The 18,643-nt window shown below is 35.5% G+C and overlaps 3 protein-coding genes and 1 long non-coding RNA gene across 4 annotated transcripts; 3 read left to right on the plus strand and 1 right to left on the minus strand.

Moving 5' to 3' along the window:
- Positions 1-1,012: 1,012 nt before the first annotated feature.
- Positions 1,013-2,453, plus strand: LOC146750851 (uncharacterized). Its single transcript, XM_085500928.1, has 2 exons — positions 1,013-1,554; positions 2,309-2,453. The coding sequence occupies exons 1-2, from the start codon at positions 1,086-1,088 to the stop codon at positions 2,431-2,433; spliced, it is 594 nt and encodes a 197-aa protein (XP_085357054.1). The 5' UTR covers positions 1,013-1,085; the 3' UTR covers positions 2,434-2,453.
- On the plus strand, positions 2,454-7,154 carry LOC146750852 (uncharacterized). The gene is made up of 5 exons (XM_085500927.1): positions 2,454-2,813; positions 3,552-3,648; positions 4,488-4,598; positions 5,050-5,216; positions 5,690-7,154. Exons 1-5 carry the CDS (start codon positions 2,632-2,634, stop codon positions 7,077-7,079), a joined length of 1,947 nt encoding a protein of 648 aa, XP_085357053.1. The 5' UTR covers positions 2,454-2,631; the 3' UTR covers positions 7,080-7,154.
- Positions 7,155-7,573: 419 nt separating this feature from the next.
- Positions 7,574-9,139, plus strand: LOC146750853 (uncharacterized). Its single transcript, XR_014929874.1, has 2 exons — positions 7,574-8,063; positions 8,802-9,139. It is a non-coding gene; the product is annotated as an uncharacterized LOC146750853 (long non-coding RNA).
- Positions 9,140-11,510: 2,371 nt separating this feature from the next.
- Positions 11,511-17,221, minus strand: LOC100372216 (uncharacterized). Its single transcript, XM_002733834.4, has 6 exons — positions 17,143-17,221; positions 16,962-16,983; positions 14,742-15,587; positions 13,850-13,977; positions 12,894-13,087; positions 11,511-12,219 (listed from the first exon to the last, which is right to left on the minus strand). The coding sequence occupies exons 3-6, from the start codon at positions 15,520-15,522 to the stop codon at positions 12,090-12,092; spliced, it is 1,233 nt and encodes a 410-aa protein (XP_002733880.1). The 5' UTR covers positions 15,523-15,587; positions 16,962-16,983; positions 17,143-17,221; the 3' UTR covers positions 11,511-12,089.
- Between the last annotated feature and the right edge of the window lie 1,422 nt (positions 17,222-18,643).

Consider the following 18,643-nt stretch of genomic DNA (forward strand, 5'->3'; position numbering starts at 1 on the left):
AACACATGTTGTTCCTGGGACAACATCAGTCTTAGTACCATACTAACTAATGCATTGTTGTTCCTGGGACAATTTTTTAATACATGTTGTTCCTGGGACAACTTTATAACACATGTTGTTCCTGGGACAACATCAGTCTTAGTACTATACTAACTAATGCATTGTTGTTCCTGGGACAACATCAGTCTTAGTACTATACTAACTAATGCATTGTTGTTCCTGGGACAACTTTTTATTACATGTTGTTCCTGGGACAACATCAGTCTTTGTACTGTACTAACTAATGTACAGTACACAACAGTAAGAACCAGGAACAACAGTTCCTGGGACAATTTTATAATACATGTTGTTCCTTGGACAGCTTTATAACACATGTTGTTCCTGGGACAACATCAGTCTTAGTACTATACTAACTAATGCATTGTTGTTCCTGGGACAATTTTTTAATACATGTTGTTCCTGGGACAACATCAATCTTTGTACTGTACTAACTGATGCATAACAATGCATCACATTGTTGTTCCTGGGACAACTTTTTTAATACACGTTGTTCCTGGGACAACTTCAGTCTTCATACTATACTAACTAATGCATTGTTGTTCCTGGGACAACTTTACAATACACATTGTTTCTTGGACAACTTCAGTCTTCATACTATACTAACTGATGCATTGTTGTTCCTGGGACAAATGTTTAATACATGTTGTTCCTGGGACAACATCAATCTTTTATTATACTAAATAATGCAATGTTGTTCCTGGGACAACTTTATCATGCAGTGTTCTCCTATGGATAATATCTTGACATTAATTTGAAGTAATCTTTGAACAATTTGGTAATATGAATACCATCTGTTTATTCGCTGGTTTGCCAAATATATTCATTATAATTTATGTCATTTTATAAATTTTTTCACAGATTTAAACAAAATTTCTTTGTAATCGTTTTATATTATGGAAGCTGTCATTTGTAATTCAATTTTGAAGAATGAGAGGACAGTGAAAGACACTTTGCTGAAAGTACATGTGATTAAAAAGAAGCAAGATGCTGATGAATTCATTAAAAGAAGACTTGAATACCTCAAAATGAATGTTCTTACTGGCCAGTTCAGGACTTGGTCTGACACTTCCTCAAGCTCTTACAGTCATTTCTCCTGTGTTCGTAGTGGTAGAAAGCGAGAACGAAGTAAACAAGTTGTTGGTTGTAGTGCATATGTGTCATTCAAAATAGAAATTAAAGGACAATATGTAGCTATAATAGAGCGTGTCAAAGATACCCACAATGGACATGAACCAACTGAAGTCTCCGACAAACACTTCTCCAAAATAAATAAAGAACTCATAAAGCAGATAGAAGAGTGGGTAGAAATAGGTGTTAAGCCAGATGTAATTCTTCTATTGGCACATACTTGTGCACAGAAGAAAGGTCATAGTGATTTGAATGACAGAACCTATTTCGTTACACCACAAGACATAAGAAATATTCGACTATCTTTTATGCGAAGGAAACGTCTTGATGAAAATGACACTACCAGCGTCAATAAGTTATTAACTAGTAAGTGGTATATGTGCATTTGTGTTTTTGTCTGTCTTTAGCATCAATATCCTAAGAACTGTTCAGCATATCTTAATTCATCCCAAATTAAGATGATGTGGGGACGGGTAACCCAACCGACCTGATTAATTTTAAACGAAATCTGTTATTTATGTAAATGGGCTAATTAGCTATAGCTTAAATTAAAGTATGTCTCATGAAGAACTTGACAGATTTGAACCACAATGGGCAGGGCTTTCCTGATACCCATACTGTGGATGAAGTTATTCTATGTTTTTATTTTGGTTACCGTTTGTTTTCAAAATAAAATGTATATTATATTTGTGCTGATTATATCTGCAAAAAACATGGACATTGAACTACAAAGTCTGATACTTAATTGATAATCGTTAGTTATTTCCTTTAAAAAGCGATATTCTGTGACTTATATGTCCGGGTTGTATCACTGTAAACTATTAAAATAGGTCAGTATTATAGGAACTTTAAATTATTAATTATGAAGAATAAAGCTGTTTGCATGTACAAATGTTTTGACAACTACAAATATTACTAAGAGGTCTAACATGTTATGCGAGAATCTTGTAGCAGCACAGTGGAAAGCATACTGAAGTGAATCCATTTATTTTTTCTCCTATTATTTACTAGATCTTAATGTGACTGAGCAGTTGAATCAATAGGCTCTAGGTCAATCTCAATGTGGCTCTGGAACTTGCTTTTGCTCGCAAATGCTTACTAGTCTTTTATTAATTTATAGGTGAGATGGCATGCAATGTGGTATACTACCAGCAATATTCTGAGATCAGTGATTTTATTGTAGTACTTCAGTCTCAGAATATGAAACAAGATTACTGTGGAATACTTTATTTTCGCTGGAATTAATTTTCGCTGAAAAGGCTTTTTGGGCGTTTTGTATGGAACTTATTTTCACTGATTTTTGATGAATTTAATGTGAAATATAGGAAAAAAAGTATATTCGCTGGATTTTATTTTCACGGAATCATCCATTCAGCGAAAATAGCGAAAATAAATTCCAAGCGAAAATAAAGTATTCTACAGTATACAAAATACGGAAAGAAAATGGTTTTCTTGGATGCAACAAACAGTGTGAATCAGTATAATTTTCCTCTCTATTCTTTGGTTGTACGTGATGATACAGGAAGAGGAAAACCTGGGGCCTATATAATAATGAGTAACGAAAAACAGAGTGCCTTGATCAAAGCTCTCACTGCACTTCGCCAAAGCACCTCTGTTTTACCAAGGTATGTATATAATTATCTTTTTCTTTTAAACTGCAATACTTTTATCCCTAATATCTTAGGATATGATTTTGCAACTCAATGTAGTTTTGCTTTTCTGCATACGACGGCATCATATTAATAAAGTTTCAAAACTTTATCACAAATGGATCCTATTCAAAGTATCAGGTAAAATAGTCAAGAACATGTATATTTTGACTTGTTTTTTCACAATTTAGAAGCATTAAATTACTGAAAAGATTCATCTAAACACATAGGGTAGTTATATCGATATACGATATTTCCTGTGAAATGTTCGGAATATAAAGTTTGTGTGTTTCTCTTAAGGACCTACCGCTTTGATTTGTGATAAGTGTTTTAGTAGCATGTTAACTAGGTAGTTTGATAGATACTCCAGGATGTAACACTTCACCCAATGTTGTCTGATAACAACTAATGATAGAAAATACAATACGTTTTTTTTTTTCTCACACAAAAGCACACCACATTTGTGAACATTTCATTGGAACTGTAACCATATGAGCTTGTTTCATTTAAATCTCAATTGAAGACCATGACTCATTTGCATATTACTTACACATGATGTTAACAAAAATTAATATTAATGGCTTAACATGTTCATAGACATTATTGTAATGGAGTTTAGTCAAAAGGCTTTGATTTCTTGCACCATAAATCTGATTTTTAATGACATAATTTTCCATGTTATTCATGTTATGTTTAATGTATATCTTTCTGTAGATGTTTTATGGTGGATAAAGATTTTTGCGAGATTAATTCAATTGCCTGTGTATTTCCAAAATCATCCATCCTTCTTTGTTATTTTCATGTAATGCAGGTAATTCACTTTTTTGTAGATACATGTATGTTCTATCAGTAATCCCAAAGGACCTCTCAGTCAAAATTCATGAGTTGTCATTTCATTGATTGCTTATATACAATGTACATGGTTACTAGTATACAGTGACAGCATTTTTGGAAGCCTACTTATTTGAGATGAATAGGCACAACAATTCAAAGTAGATCAATGCCATTTAACTCGATGAAGGTGCACTCATTTTCAGCAAGACTATTTTGATCGTCACTATTGTAGCTTGGCCTAATGCCCCTTTTTCGTAATTACATGTAATATAAATATCACTGTACACTCTGTATTTGTCGAGATATTCAATTTTTAGCTTATTTTGTTCATTTCAGTATGCCATGTTTATTTGATAACTTGTGGCAATTGTTTATTCCATAATGCATTGCATATTGAAAATGGCAAAAGGGGCTTAGGCTGAGGCACATATGTTATACTAAATTGGGTACATGTCATTTCACAATTGGATAAACCTGTTTGTATGTCAGATACCTTTATGCTGCTTTCTGCTTTTTGTATGTTTCTGTGTCAGTCTGACGTATTCCACTATTCAGAAAATGACCGCAAACTAAGGAGCTTTTGGAGTTTTATGAGTGTTTCAAGACATGTGGGTTCACACATATCGTGGTATATGACTGACAGAGATTTTGTCTCTTACAATATGTACTCAGTGAAAATTGACAGTTGATTGATGGTATTGGTGGTTTGTATTGATATCCATATCTACATAAAACTTCTGCTGAATATAAAGATAAACTACTGACAATATTACATTGTCAACACATATTCATGTATAATATCATTATTGTATTCAGGCGGTAAATAGATGGCTAATGCGTAGAGAATCTGGTGTGAGTGGTCTTGAAAAAGGTCAAACAAGAAATGATATATTAAATGCCATGACAGAAATGAAATTTAGTCACACAGTAAGTTGTTTATCCATTTCATAAAAAAATTATCCCCAAATGCTGTTTATTCTTTTCTTCACTCAATGTTTAATTATAGCATCTTTGTAGAGTACATTGTTTATTGCATTGCCATATTCTTGTTTTGAAATTTATTATTATTGATAATTTTACTTGCCAACTTGTAATATAAATCAACTAAGGCAATGCTATATTAGTGTCCCTATGTTTAGGACATGCCTGGAACGATTTCATTGAAACTTGGTTTGTTGTTTTTGTCCCGTGTGAGAAGCAAAATGTGAGCCTTTGTGGTTAAGGTGTATGTATGTGTGTATGTCACTTTTTGATTTTTGCAGGCCAATCATTTGAGTGTGACTCGTGGCTTGACTTACAAGTGTATTGGGCTGTAGCACCTTTGACGCTGACATGTCAGCTGCACACTCATCTGTATGACCATGTGTTTATTTTGCAGGAAGAAGCTTTTCTAGAAAAAGCTGAGGTGTTCAAGAGTAGATTCTCTGAATACTCGAAAGTGGTACAATATTTTATCAATAACTGGGAGACAATATCGTTCATGTGGTCTGATCATGGTAGAAGATTCAATCATTTGAATTCTGATACAAATAATATAGTAGAAAGGTACGTGTCAGTTGTGCTAAAAATAATAATAATTTCATTATTACTGACGGCAACATACGCTATGTAAATTATTGTAAATGCGCACCAAGTGTGTGACTCGAACCAGCGTCAGCACACAGTCAAGTCGGCATCACAGTCAACTCGAATCAGAGTCCGTTAAAATTGGTTTGTGAAACATAGCACAGCGAAGCTATTTCAACCATGAGGTCGCTTGTTGGTGAATATTCTTGCAATTTTTAGTCAAAACTGTGAGTTTTCAAATTTGACAAACAACCACCTTGGGTGGTTCTCTCTCAGATTTGTTCATTTCGTGTCCAAATCTCAAATTCTCCATTTTTGGTAAATATTATTTAGACTATATCAAATATGTTAAGCTGGTATATTTCATCATACAGCAGTGGTATATCAGCCAATTGGCTGCTAGAGTGACGAATCAAGAATTTTCAATTTTTTGTGATATTGTTTTTACCCAGATTTTTTCTACGCATCAAATATCAATTTCTGAATGGTATCCGGAATAGAAGACTTGACGATCTTCTAAAGGTGCTCATGCACAGGGCTCAGGCCTATTTTGATGTTATATCTGGTCTGCAAGAAGTTGGCAGATATGGGACAGCTGCCACTAGAGAAGACACAGGACAACTTGCAGATCGCTTGGTTACAAAAGGATGGATTGAGAAAGTTACCATGGAAATCAAAGATAATGTTTTTATCTACAATATCCCATCAGAATTTTCTGATGGTGTATATTATCAAGTGTTACCAGCTGAATGCTATTGTACTTGCTTTGTTGGATCTAGAGGTAGCATTTGCAAACACATTATGCTTGTCGCAAAGCTGTCTTCTCAAGACCAGAGTAAGTTCCCATCAACTGAAATTCAAATTGATAGTCTGTGCGACACTTTATGCAGAAATAAACACTACTCTATTATATGCCACGAGACTATGGAAATCAGTGTTAGCAGTATGGTTACAAGTGAAGTATTTACTGCTTCATTATCAACAAATATGTGCACTTGCTGTACATATTCACACTATCAGACATGTGCCTGTATTACACTTGCCAAAGAGATTTTCCTTGAAGGTAGAACAGACAGCGGTGATGTATGTGCAAGTGAGAGTATGCACAATATAAGTGAGCTTGATGATGAAGGTGAAGATAATCATACTGCAGACAGAAAAACTGGAGTTATTACCAGGCTTGAACAACTTGGTCTTGAAATTAAAAATTTATCCTATATCCCAAATGAGTTGATAGAAGTATTAACTTCATTTGAGGATCTCGTCCATAGTCTTCCTACACCTGCTGCGAGCAAAGAATGTCCTGATTTTCCGATGAAGCATGGGATAAGAAAAAGAAAAATTGAACCACTACACCCTGAACGGTCAAGTATAATAAAAAAAGATAAAACATTGTCTACCAATAAGAACAAGAAAACAAAATTAAAAAATAGTGAAAGCACTACTGATGGTGACCTACATTTGAAGATAAATACACAAAGTTCAACAAGTGATCATGTATATTCAACATTAAAAAAGAAGAAAGCTACAAAGAAATCTTATCCAGTGAAGTCCGCTTTCAAAACCAAAAAAAATAAAAGGAGAACCACACTAAGGGAACAAATGAAAAAAAATGAACAGTGTATGGAAAGCTCAAACTTTCATGGAATATTGATTTCAAAGGCTGCTCTCAACCATATAGAGCTGGAAAAATCTAAGAATATTGTACCAGAATCATCTGTGCTTAGAGAAGTATATTTCAGCGAACTTGTTGATACTGTCAAACTTCTCACAGCTGGAATTGTTGATAACAATGATGACAAAGTAAGAAAATCCTTGTATAAACATTTTCAAACAGTTTAATGTCAGAACAACCATGGTGAAATTGTATATTAGATGAACTGGTACACGTTTGAATAAATTGCCTTTAACATCAAAGATTGTGTATATATTCATTCACGTAACCAAGTTTGTGCTGTGTTCACTCAATAGAGATGTTCAAAATGACCATGCCCAAATCATAACTATGATGAACAGTTGTTTAACTCGAAGAGCCTTTCACCAAACCCAATTGTAATTAGTATGGCCCCCTACGGAGTTCAGTGAATAAATTAACCTCTTTACCCACAGCATTTGCAGTGTCAATAGAACATAGTTTGAGTGGAATGGTTATAGGATGACAGAAGATTAATGACTTGCAATGACACCTGGACCATAACAAGGTTGCTTCTAGTTGAGCAATCAATTGCTTAATCAAATGCATTCCACAATATCAGATACATGACAAGACACACCAAACTCTTCAAATCTTTTTTTAAAATCCTGACAAAAATTTAGAGGTATATACAATGGGGCTTAAAGTGCCTGTGAAATGGCTGCTATTTTCACGTCTAAAATTATCAATTGATACATAAATATTATTAATTTTTATGTTTCTAAGCATAAATTATTTTTTTTAAGTGAAAAAATGTGTTTTAAACTCAGTCTACAGCAACTTTATTTTTTGTATTTTAAAACGAGGCTCCTCATTAGCTATTCATTGCCATACAGAAATTCCCCTTGTGACGTCAGAAAGGGAAGTTGCTGGGCAGCTCGCATTGCCGATACGTGTAAATAAGGCAAATTTCTTGTGCAGTTTTCTCGTCTTTGACTAAATTGTCACTTATGTACTTTTTCGTCGAGGAAGAACGGGCCATAATGAACACTTGGATATCAAATTTGTTGCATGGGGTTGAGTTAGATGCGAGATATGTCCGTTCTGGTGTGGCTGGTCGCAGTGATGTCACCGTCCCCGGCGCACGTTTGTAAACTATCGCTGAACCTCGGCACTGGACAACTTTCGAGTCGGTAAGAAGTTCTAGTTTTTTTTGTTCTAGTTGAGCTTACTACTCTTTATAAAATATCTTATCGATAATTTCAAAGAGGTATGTGTGAACTCTTTATTATGCTCGATAAACTTAGATCGCGAATTTCCTCAGAAATATTGCCTGCTTCGTTCAAACGTGCATTGGCATCCATATATTGGATTTTCGTTCATGGTCGAAGGCGTGAGTGTCTCGTGTGGCCCGAATGTCATCGGCGTTTTACTTTATCACGTTTGATTTTTTTTTTGCACAAATGAAACTCTTGTTTTTTTCCACCATCAACAATTTCTGATATGGTTGTTGGGATCGGCCGACGTCTCTGTGGGCTGCTCTACACACGTAAATTGCCCAATGTTTTGACCTGGCTTCCCTTCACACGAAGCGCGGGTGTGCATTACATCCGCAAGTTTCAAAATTTTAAACGTAAATTTGAAAAATGTTTGGTGAAATAAAATTGACATATTATTATGAAAAGAAAATGAAGAAAAAAAAATTAATTTTTGAATAATCGTTTGAGAGGATTGGGTGGCAATTGCTTATACTTATGTACTAATTGTAAATGTGTTCAATATTTTTTTCATCCATAATTCAAACACATATATAACATAATAATAGTTGCCTTTATTATAGTAAAAAAAGATGCATCATAAAACGAATGAATTACGTATAAACAAATGCCAAATAAAGATTGTGACCTTATTTATTTTCTAAACCTCCACAGGTTAACGAGGGGATACTTGAAGTTCATTGAAAAAGACTACAGTACTACCAGAGTGAGCAGTAACAGAGTTATCAATATTTATGTCAGAGAATTATTTAGGACTTAAATTACCAAATCTTGGTTTTTCATAGATTCCAAAATCTGAAGATGTGTTTCCTTTTTTCATTGTCACACAGTGTCACTCAATTAAAACTATATACTATAGTAATAGTAATCCATGTACAAATTATATTTTATTCACATTATTTTCCTCACATACATGTACAGACAATCCAATGTTTACATTGTCATATTTCTTTGTTCATCACAAGTCTAAATAAAATTTGTGAACTGTGTAACGTAGCCTGTTTTTTATTAGCATAATTGTTGCAGCATCTGGAAATGTATTTACACTGTTATGTGAATCTTGTAGTGTGGCAATGAACTGCCGAGACTTTGTCAGGGTGGGCATACTGGCTGTTGAGTGGCAGGGGTGCATCATCAAGTGTATGTAATACACAATCTCCTCCAACATACAAGTCTAGTGTATTGAAGAGCTCTTCTACGTAATCTGTAAATTATAATGAGAGCATTTTGATTCAACAATAGTAGATAGAAAACCATAAAGAATCATATCATACATGCTCTATTGAAGTACATTTCCAGTAGAAGCATCAAAATTAAAATAAAAAGAAAACATATTTTGACATTCTAGACGTTAAACTATAGTGATCAATAAAATAGGGAAATAACTAAAAAAAACGACAAATCACAGTTACTAAATAAATGACCGCCGCGTGGAAATAGATTCAGTTGAAATGGGTGAACGCGTCGGGTCACGACGAGGACAAGTGCGTGACTGGTGGCGTTTAATTGGATAACAAAAATAATTGAGAGCAACACACATACAGACAAATTCAGAGTGGACTCGAGTTAGCGTGATTGTCATACTTATTTACTTGGTGATAACGCATTGACAGCCAAAGCCCGGATTCTTATTCCATAAATGATTTCTAGACATCTCGACCCAAGACATTTCGACCCAAATTGAACATCTCGACCCACCGCATCGACGCGACCCTGTCTCAATGTGGCGACGCGAACCTCTATCTAGTTCAACGTTGATCGACATCTTTTAATTCGAAACATCGTGTACTATCTACTAGTATCTCCAACGCGTGTGGTCGGCGCCTTTGATTGCGTTAATTTTGTTTTTTATTCGCGAAATCACAGTCCCCATAGAGGGACTGTGGCGAAATCTATCACTGGCAGCGTTTGTTTTGTCATGTCTCATAACTGAAAGTCCAAGCTGACTTTGTTTTGGCTGTAGGTATGAAAAACGGGTCGGGATTTTTTGGGGTCGAGATGTCCAGTGCCCCCATAAAATTATTTCGCAGATCAAGCTAGAAGGAAAGTAACAGAGGTGTGAATTCGACATTCAACACCAACCACCGAACAATTCAGAAACTTTTAGCCTGCGAAAATGAAAACAATTAGCAGTGTGTAAGGACTGCGTAATTTCCTGTTTGTCCGACGCGTCGTTTTCGTGTTACTATAAAAAATTATTGATACCTTTACATAACGCAAACTTAATTGTCTCTATAAAGCGATAATCAGGATGGCAAAACAAGTCAAATGATTTGAAACACTTACCCGACGTCTCTCTCTCTTCTGAAATCCGCCTCGGTGATCATGGGCTGGTTCGGAATCTATTTCTTTCAAAATTGTTGGTATTGCGCCAGGTTTAAGTTGTCGGCGCTTCTCTTTAAAACCTAGTTGTTTTTTTCACGGCCGAAGACAGTTTTTCGAAAAAAGAATCTGAGGTGAAGTGGACACTACATATGACGCTGTAAGGAGAAGGTCCACCCCAACCTTTTCTCGTTGTTTTCACGGCTTTCGTTTACTGACGTCGCACCTTCGGATCGTTTGGAAAAGTGTGAATACTTACACTATGACTATACGTATTACTGCAACCGCCCACAACACAACGTTTAACCATCACAAACGTTTGTTCTGAAAACAACTTCTAAAAACTCTCTATCTCAAAAAAAAAAAAAAAAATTGACAAAAAAAAGAAATGCCGACCGAAAAATGTATATCGTTTAAAAGTATGTTGAATCACGCAGTGTTATATAAGTACAGCTCAGGGGTATGGCTTCCTCTCATATTTTGGCATTTGGTGGCGCACTTTCGGCGAGAGTCGGAAATCCGGAAACAGTCGACCGTTTCAGGATAGGTGGGCGTGGCTACAGCACGAGATATATCTTAAATTTACTTGGATAGAAGTAACCATTTTGACAAAAACAATCAATAACTGCCCACTTCAGTAGAACACGGATCTAAAATAGTTAACGTGAGAGTGGGCATTGCACAGGCACTTTAACATTACTTGTATATGCCCATGTTCTAACAAGGCAAGTAGATAGAATATTTTTATTAAATGCCTGTTCAGACTATGTGCAGTGACGTCACCACCGGGAGATCCACTATGGTGACGTAATTTTGTGCCTGCATACACGCGAGAATTAAAAAAAACATTTAATCAAAAAATGTGGGAATACAAACCACTTAAGCGAAGCACATGGAATGCCAAATTCAAGCTGCCACATTTTGTATCCGAACATTAATTAGAATAGAATTAATTAAAAACAGTATATCCAGTAAAGATTATGAGGAAAACAAGAGAGTAATCAACGGTGCATACTTGCATAGATACTAAAAAATACATAATAAATTTTGCAAATTTTTATTCGGTGCCAATATAACAATGAACAACTGTGCAGCCAGGAGAGTTGGAAAGACATCCAATACATATGAATATTAATAGACCTTATTCACATCGCGGCCATTGCTGTTTGATAACAAGGTACCTTTTGCAAAATGTTCTAAATACGCAATTTGACAAATTAACAAATAATCGGTCATAACGAATCCGAAGCGGATGTGCATGAATGACGTTTTGGAACGTTTTTGTAAGGAGACTTGTTATCCAACAGCAATGGCCATGGTGTGAATATGGTCTTATATACCAAGATAATTCAGATTTGGTTAAAATGTATCCACATAGAATCAGCCTTATATCAGTATCAGTTTACATGTACCAGGGCAAATATGGGTTTGAAATGTTGGCACCTTTATGTAAAAAATCTACTGAACTCCCATGGATTTGGTGTATCATGGGTAAATCAACAGGTGAGTAATTCTGAGTTTTTTCTCCAGGAATTTAAACAAATTTAAACAAATAAGTATTGATATTGATATTTTATCCCATCATGTGGCACACATTACAGCAATCTTTCATGGATTGGTTTATAGGCCTTCTTCCAAAAAATTTAGGAGACCACAAGCTGCGTGTGGTCCGAAGGTATGAGTCGTGATGCTGAATGTAGATTCTTCATCATAAGTTGAAAAGTTATCGGCCATCTTCTTAAGACTTGATCTATGTTAAAGAGTAGAATTTAAGATTGATGAGTCATTGAAAATGACATAGTACCAGTTAAATTTTTTCAACAAGGTATTTTTTTGCTCACAAAGAAAAACAAAGATCACAAATCTTGGAGTATTTGTAGTTCGTTTTTTTTCTATCCAATCATGGACAGAAATAACCGGAAAGGGAAAAAAAAACAGTAAAATGGTTTGGTTCGAGTGTAAATCTGCGCGTCAAATGAGGTGCATTTGTAACATCTTTTTACACCCGCCTGACAACCAGCTGCTATGCCATACTACTGTCCGATTATCAATTTGTATTTAATGATGAATGTAGTCTGACACCATGACCAATATTTATCAATTAAGTTTCAGTGGGGGTGGGGTGGGGTTGAAAAAAAATAAAGGAATTAAGTTTTTTATCCGACATCGATCTTTTGACGTCGTCCCTTAGCACTTCCAGGTTTAGCTAAATCCAAGATGGTGGACGAACCATGTGACCAATTTTTTCAAAAAAGTTATATGCACTAGATCTCATGGTCCCCAAAGTGCGAGTGAAGTTTCAAGTGAATTGAAGGACATTTAGACCAAAAAAATGCCTGGTGAAATAAACAGCGGAAAAGCGATAACAAAAAGTGCCCAATCCTGATGCTTGGACCCCTAACAATATAACAAACATCAACTTACTTTGTAACTCTCCTCTCCTCCTGACTAAGGTTTTTAAAAATATCCTCAGTATTTACATGCTGCATTAGAGATGTTAGAAAAGCCTTACTAACATCTCTGGCCTCTTCATCAGGAAGAATGGTGAATTTTGTCACCAAACTTCTACAGTTTTTTTTGGGAGGTGGAAGGTCTTCTGGAAGGACACACTTTCTTTTCTAAGTGGAAAGCAAAATTTGAAGCATTAAGAAAAAGCATTTATAAGATAGTAAAGAGAATCAATTGCAAAACAATTACACATTCTTTGCCAACAAACTACAAAAGACTAAGTTACGTCAATAAAACTAGCATGACAGATTTACAGGAACGTCTGAGAAACGATTGATGACATGTTGAAAATGTAATCGGTATCTTGCTACCACTATGACTTGTCTTTGTACCAACTTAAGGTAGAGATGTAGTTTACCTGACAGGTATTTTAATTAGGAAACCAAGATGACCTCCCTTGTCCACAAAACTATATATTTTCGGAAAGCTTATTGTATGAATTTTAAAATTGTGTTAGTACATCTGTTTACTATGAAGAAAGTGCCATCTTGAAAACTGTCTACCAATTGTCAATTTTGCAGGGCAGCAGCTCAAATTTCACTACTTCAAGTTTATGCATAATTTAACACCCAGGCTAGTTGTCTGTATGATTGTTGTAACGCTGTTCAACCAAAAACAATGCCCCGACGGCGTTTTGAAGATAAACACATTGTCATGTTTACCTACACTTTAATGAATATGATATAGGGTCACTCATTGAATATTCTCTATTTATTTGAATTGTTAGTATATTAAACTTTCAATTCCAGTTTTAAGTTAAAATCTTAATGGTTAGAACCTCGCATCACTTATTCCTTCAATTGGTTGATGATACTGCCCCATGATGACACTTTTACTTTAATACACCACATAAAAAATGATTTATTACTTACTCCCAGAAATGATGCCAAACACTTCTTTGACATCTTTTCTTTCTCAATATGTTTTATCAATTCATTTTTATTCACTAAATATTTAGTTTTACTTCCTTGTACTGATAATTTTGCAAGTACTTCTATTCCTGCAGAAGAAATGGATAAAAGTTATATAACATTCAAAGTATGTATGGGTACCTCAAACGTGTATCTGTGGGTGAGTTCTGCAGGCATGCAGAATCTACAACACTGGTGTCTGCATATGGATCTGTGTGTGCTTTATGAGGCATGCATGTCACTCAAGTCTGCGTATACTACCAATGCTCGTGTATGTCGTCATATGACAACGCTTGTTAAGCTATAACAAGCAGCCTATCAGCTGATATAGCTCTGCTGTATTATGAAATGTACCAGCTTAACACATTTGAAATATAATTGAAAATATAAATTTTTACCAAAAGTGGAGAACATGATATTTTGATACAAAATGATGACAAAAATATTCACCAAAAATAGAGAATTTGAGATTTTGACATGAAATGAACAAATCTTATGGTTTTGAAGAAGAAATTGAAAATGTAAAGTTGACGACGGACGACAACAGACAATCAGTAATATGAACAGCTCCGCTGGACAGACTGGTGTATGTGAGCTGGCAGTTTGCACTAGAAGTGTAAGAGGATGACTCACAGCAAGTTTGAAGAGAATCAGCCTGTAAGTTTTCAAGTTACCTCTCCGTACGGACGGATGCTGGGAACCACTCTATCTCCCGCCGACACTTCGTGACGGGGGATAATTAGCCATTGGCTACTGGAGGCCCTGATTGAGTATTGAATGACGATTGCTAATTTATACACTACAATAGTAGGTAGGACAGTCTATATACAGTAAATGCCATTATATAACTTACTTTCTCCAACTATCACATTGCTTCTCTTAAGAGGTTGTTCCTCTTCCTGATGGTCTATTTTCCCGTCTTTATCTTCCTCTATATTCCCGTCTTTATCTTCCTCCATATTCCCGCCTTTAGCTTCCTCCATATTCCCGCCTTTAGCTTCCTCTATCTTCCTGCTTTCATCTCTCTCTATCATCCCATCTTTATCTTCCTCCATATTCCCGCCTTTATCTTCCTCCATATTCCCGCTTTTAGCTTCCTCTATCATCCCATCTTTATCTTCCTCTATCATCCCATCTTTATCTTCCTCTATATTCCCGTCTTTATCTTCCTCCATATTCCCGCCTTTAGCTTCCTCTATCTTCCCGTCTTTATCTTCCTCTATATTCCCGTCTTTATCTTCCTCCATATTCCCGCTTTTAGTTTCCTCTATCTTCCCGTTTTCATCTCTCTCTATCATCCCATCTTTATCTTCCTCTATATTCCCATCTTTATCTTCCTCCATATTCCCGTCTTTATCTTCCTCTATATTCCCGTCTTTATCTTCCTCTATATTCCCGTCTTTATCTTCCTCCATATTCCCGCCTTTAGCTTCCTCCATATTCCCGCCTTTAGCTTCCTCTATCTTCCTGTCTTTATCTTCCTCTATCTTCCCGCCTTTATCTTCCCCTATCATCCCATCTTTATCTTCCTCCATCTTCTCTCCTTTACCTTCCTCCTCAGGATTGCGGTCTTCATTTTCCTCCATCCTCCTGTCTTTATCTTCCACTTTCTTCCAGTTTTTATCTTCCTCCATCTTCTCGTCTTTATTTTCCTCCTCATGCTTGCTGTCTCCATCTTCCTCTTCACTCCTGACTGTATCTGTGATCAAAATGCACTAGACAATAATTTTGACATTACTGCAAAGTAATCAGATTATCTTGCACAATACCATATACTGTGAACAATGTACTTAATAGCTGTCATTAGTTTCTTTTCTATTTTCATGAATATCTGAAACACAATAATATATGACCTATGTGTTATTAATGTATGCCTGTCAAAACTAAAGTAACTGAATGGATCTGAATAAAGTGCTTGCATATCGTAAGTAACAAATTATAAAATTTAATGGAAGCACCACCACCAAATGTTATGATAAATCAATGTGCTTAAAATCAAATGTGTTTGAGCCAGAGGAAACAGAGCTATGAAGCGGTGCTTGGGTTTGAGTTAACATCTACATGAAACCAGCTAGAAAGATGTGCTTGAGCTATCTTTATTACAGGGAAAAAAGCTATGAAGCTGTGCTTAAACTAGCATCTCTACAGGAAACAAAGCTAGGAAGATGTGCTTGGAGATTTTGAAGAAACAAATCTATGAAGCTATGCTTGAAGAGTTAGAGAAGCAAATCTTTAAAGCTATGCTTGGAGAGTTAGAGAAACAAAGCTATGAAGCTATGCTTGAAGAGTTAGAGAAGCAAAGCTATGAAGCTATGCTTGAAGAGTTAGAGAAGCAAATCTATGAAGCTATGCTTGAAGAGTTAGAGAAGCAAAGCTATGAAGCTATGCTTGGAGAGTTAGAGAAGCAAAGCTATGAAGCAAATCTATGCTTGAAGAGTTAGAGAAGCAAATCTATGAAGATATGCTTGGAGAGTTAGAGAAGCAAAGCTATGAAGCTATGCTTGAAGAGTTAGAGAAGCAAAGCTATGAAGCTATGCTTGAAGAGTTAGAGAAGCAAAGCTATGAAGCTATGCTTGGAGAGTTAGAGAAGCAAAGCTATGAAGCAAATCTATGCTTGAAGAGTTAGAGAAGCAAAGCTATGAAGCTATGCTTGGAGAGTTAGAGAAGCAAAGCTATGAAGCAAATCTATGCTTGAAGAGTTAGAGAAGCAAATCTATGAAGATATGCTTGGAGAGTTAGAGAAGCAAAGCTATGAAGCTATGCTTGAAGAGTTAGAGAAGCAAAGCTATGAAGCTATGCTTGAAGAGTTAGAGAAGCAAAGCTATGAAGATATGCTTGGAGAGTTAGAGAAGCAAAGCTATGAAGATATGCTTGAAGAGTTAGAGAAGCAAAGCTATGAAGCTATGCTTGAAGAGTTAGAGAAACAAAGCTATGAAGCTATGCTTGGAGAAATCAAAGCGACGCAAGTATGTGTGCATAGTTTAAAGAATAATATCTATAGGAAAGAAAGCTATGAAGCTGTACTTGGAGAGTTTGAGCTACCACGTCTAGAGAAAACAAATTTATACTTAACCACTTATTCACTATTCATCAAACTGAAATTAAAAAAACACGCAAATGTTAAATGTTAAACAGTTAAGGATGGGCAAAATATGCCTGTCATCAATCATAAGAGACAGGGACTAAGTATCACATACACCATGTTTATTTAAAATTCCAATCGGAAATAATTAAATGCAAATTGTAATGCATACCAAAGGTTGCAATTTCATCCTTTAGAAATTTGAGAATAGCTCTTCTTTTCTGTTGAATTGCTTCGTTGTTATAATGAAGAATATGGCTTGGATGCTGTTAAAGGAACAAAGTATTAAGTCACTGTTATTCATAAACATGGATATGCTTGTGTGATACATAATATCACAACAAGGTTACAAGTAATGGTGGGCTGAAGTTGAGGCAAGGCAATCACATTCATAACGCAGCTACACTGAACTTTCTCACTGTCTCATTACGATACTTTTCATTGATGCGCCCACAGGATCAATAGGAGTAAGAATATTGCGATCTCGCAGCTCACTTATCACTGTGGAAGACGTGATACAAAGAAAGAGGTTGGGTCTAATGTATACATTCTGAAGTTGATCCTAACCCCTTGAAAATAGGGGGGATTGGTGCCCCAAAAAATGTTAAGTTGACCTTGAAATCAAAGGCCATATGAGCTCTCTTATATCAAAGATCACAGTGTCAAATCACTGATTGAACAGTGTTATGCGAAATTCTCAATGCAAATAATTTCACTGTGCATTTGAATCAATACATAATCAATTTCCTACATCCACTAACAGCTCTTGGAAGTGAAAAAGTGGCCTGTGTTTTACATCTGAGTGAGTATGCATTCAAAATCACTAAAAATATAAATTGTAATGCTGACCAGGGTTTAAATTGCACTCAGTACCGGTAAGTTGAAAACCATACAACATTTTACTGTATTGTGACAAAACTATGGATATACCGTACCCTTAAAAACTGCATGGCATTGTGAATCAAATGAATTCCACAGCTGGTACCATCCATCTGCCTTGGACATTTCCCAATCACTACTTCAATATCATTGAAGGATTTAAAATAACAACATTTGTTTTGCCATTCTTTCTCCAGATAGCTATAGGAAATAATATGTAAGCTTGTCAAATTTATGTGATACACAAGTCATTGAAGAGGACAGTTCCCTAAATAATGAATTCATATGAAATCATGCAGGACCATGAACTGAACACATACATATAGTGAACATCACTGCAGGGGAGAAAGAGGCATGAAAGGAGTGACATGCTTGCCGAATGAACCATGGCACTAGCACCACTTCAACCCCCCAACTGCAAGTCTAAATGTCTAAGCTAGAAAAGATAAGCAGGTTATTGGCTGAAATAGCTATGCTGTAATAATGAAATGTACCATTACGACACATTTGAAATATAGTCAAAACATCAAATATTTTACCAGAAATATAGAACTTGACATTTTACACAAAATGAACAAATTTGAGAGAGAACCACGTAAGACACTTGCATGTCAAACTTAAATGCATTCTGACTTGAAGAAGAAGTGAAACAAATCAGTTTTGACCATAAATGACAAAAATATTCACCAAAACTAGAGATTTTGAGATTTGGACACAAAATGAATAAATCTGAGAGAGAACCACCCAAGGTACTTGTATATAAAATTTAGTTTTGTCTGACTAGTTTTTTTTTT

This window comes from Saccoglossus kowalevskii, chromosome 1 (genome assembly GCF_978046115.1).
Source record: "Saccoglossus kowalevskii chromosome 1, keSacKowa6.1, whole genome shotgun sequence".
NCBI lineage: Eukaryota > Metazoa > Hemichordata > Enteropneusta > Harrimaniidae > Saccoglossus > Saccoglossus kowalevskii.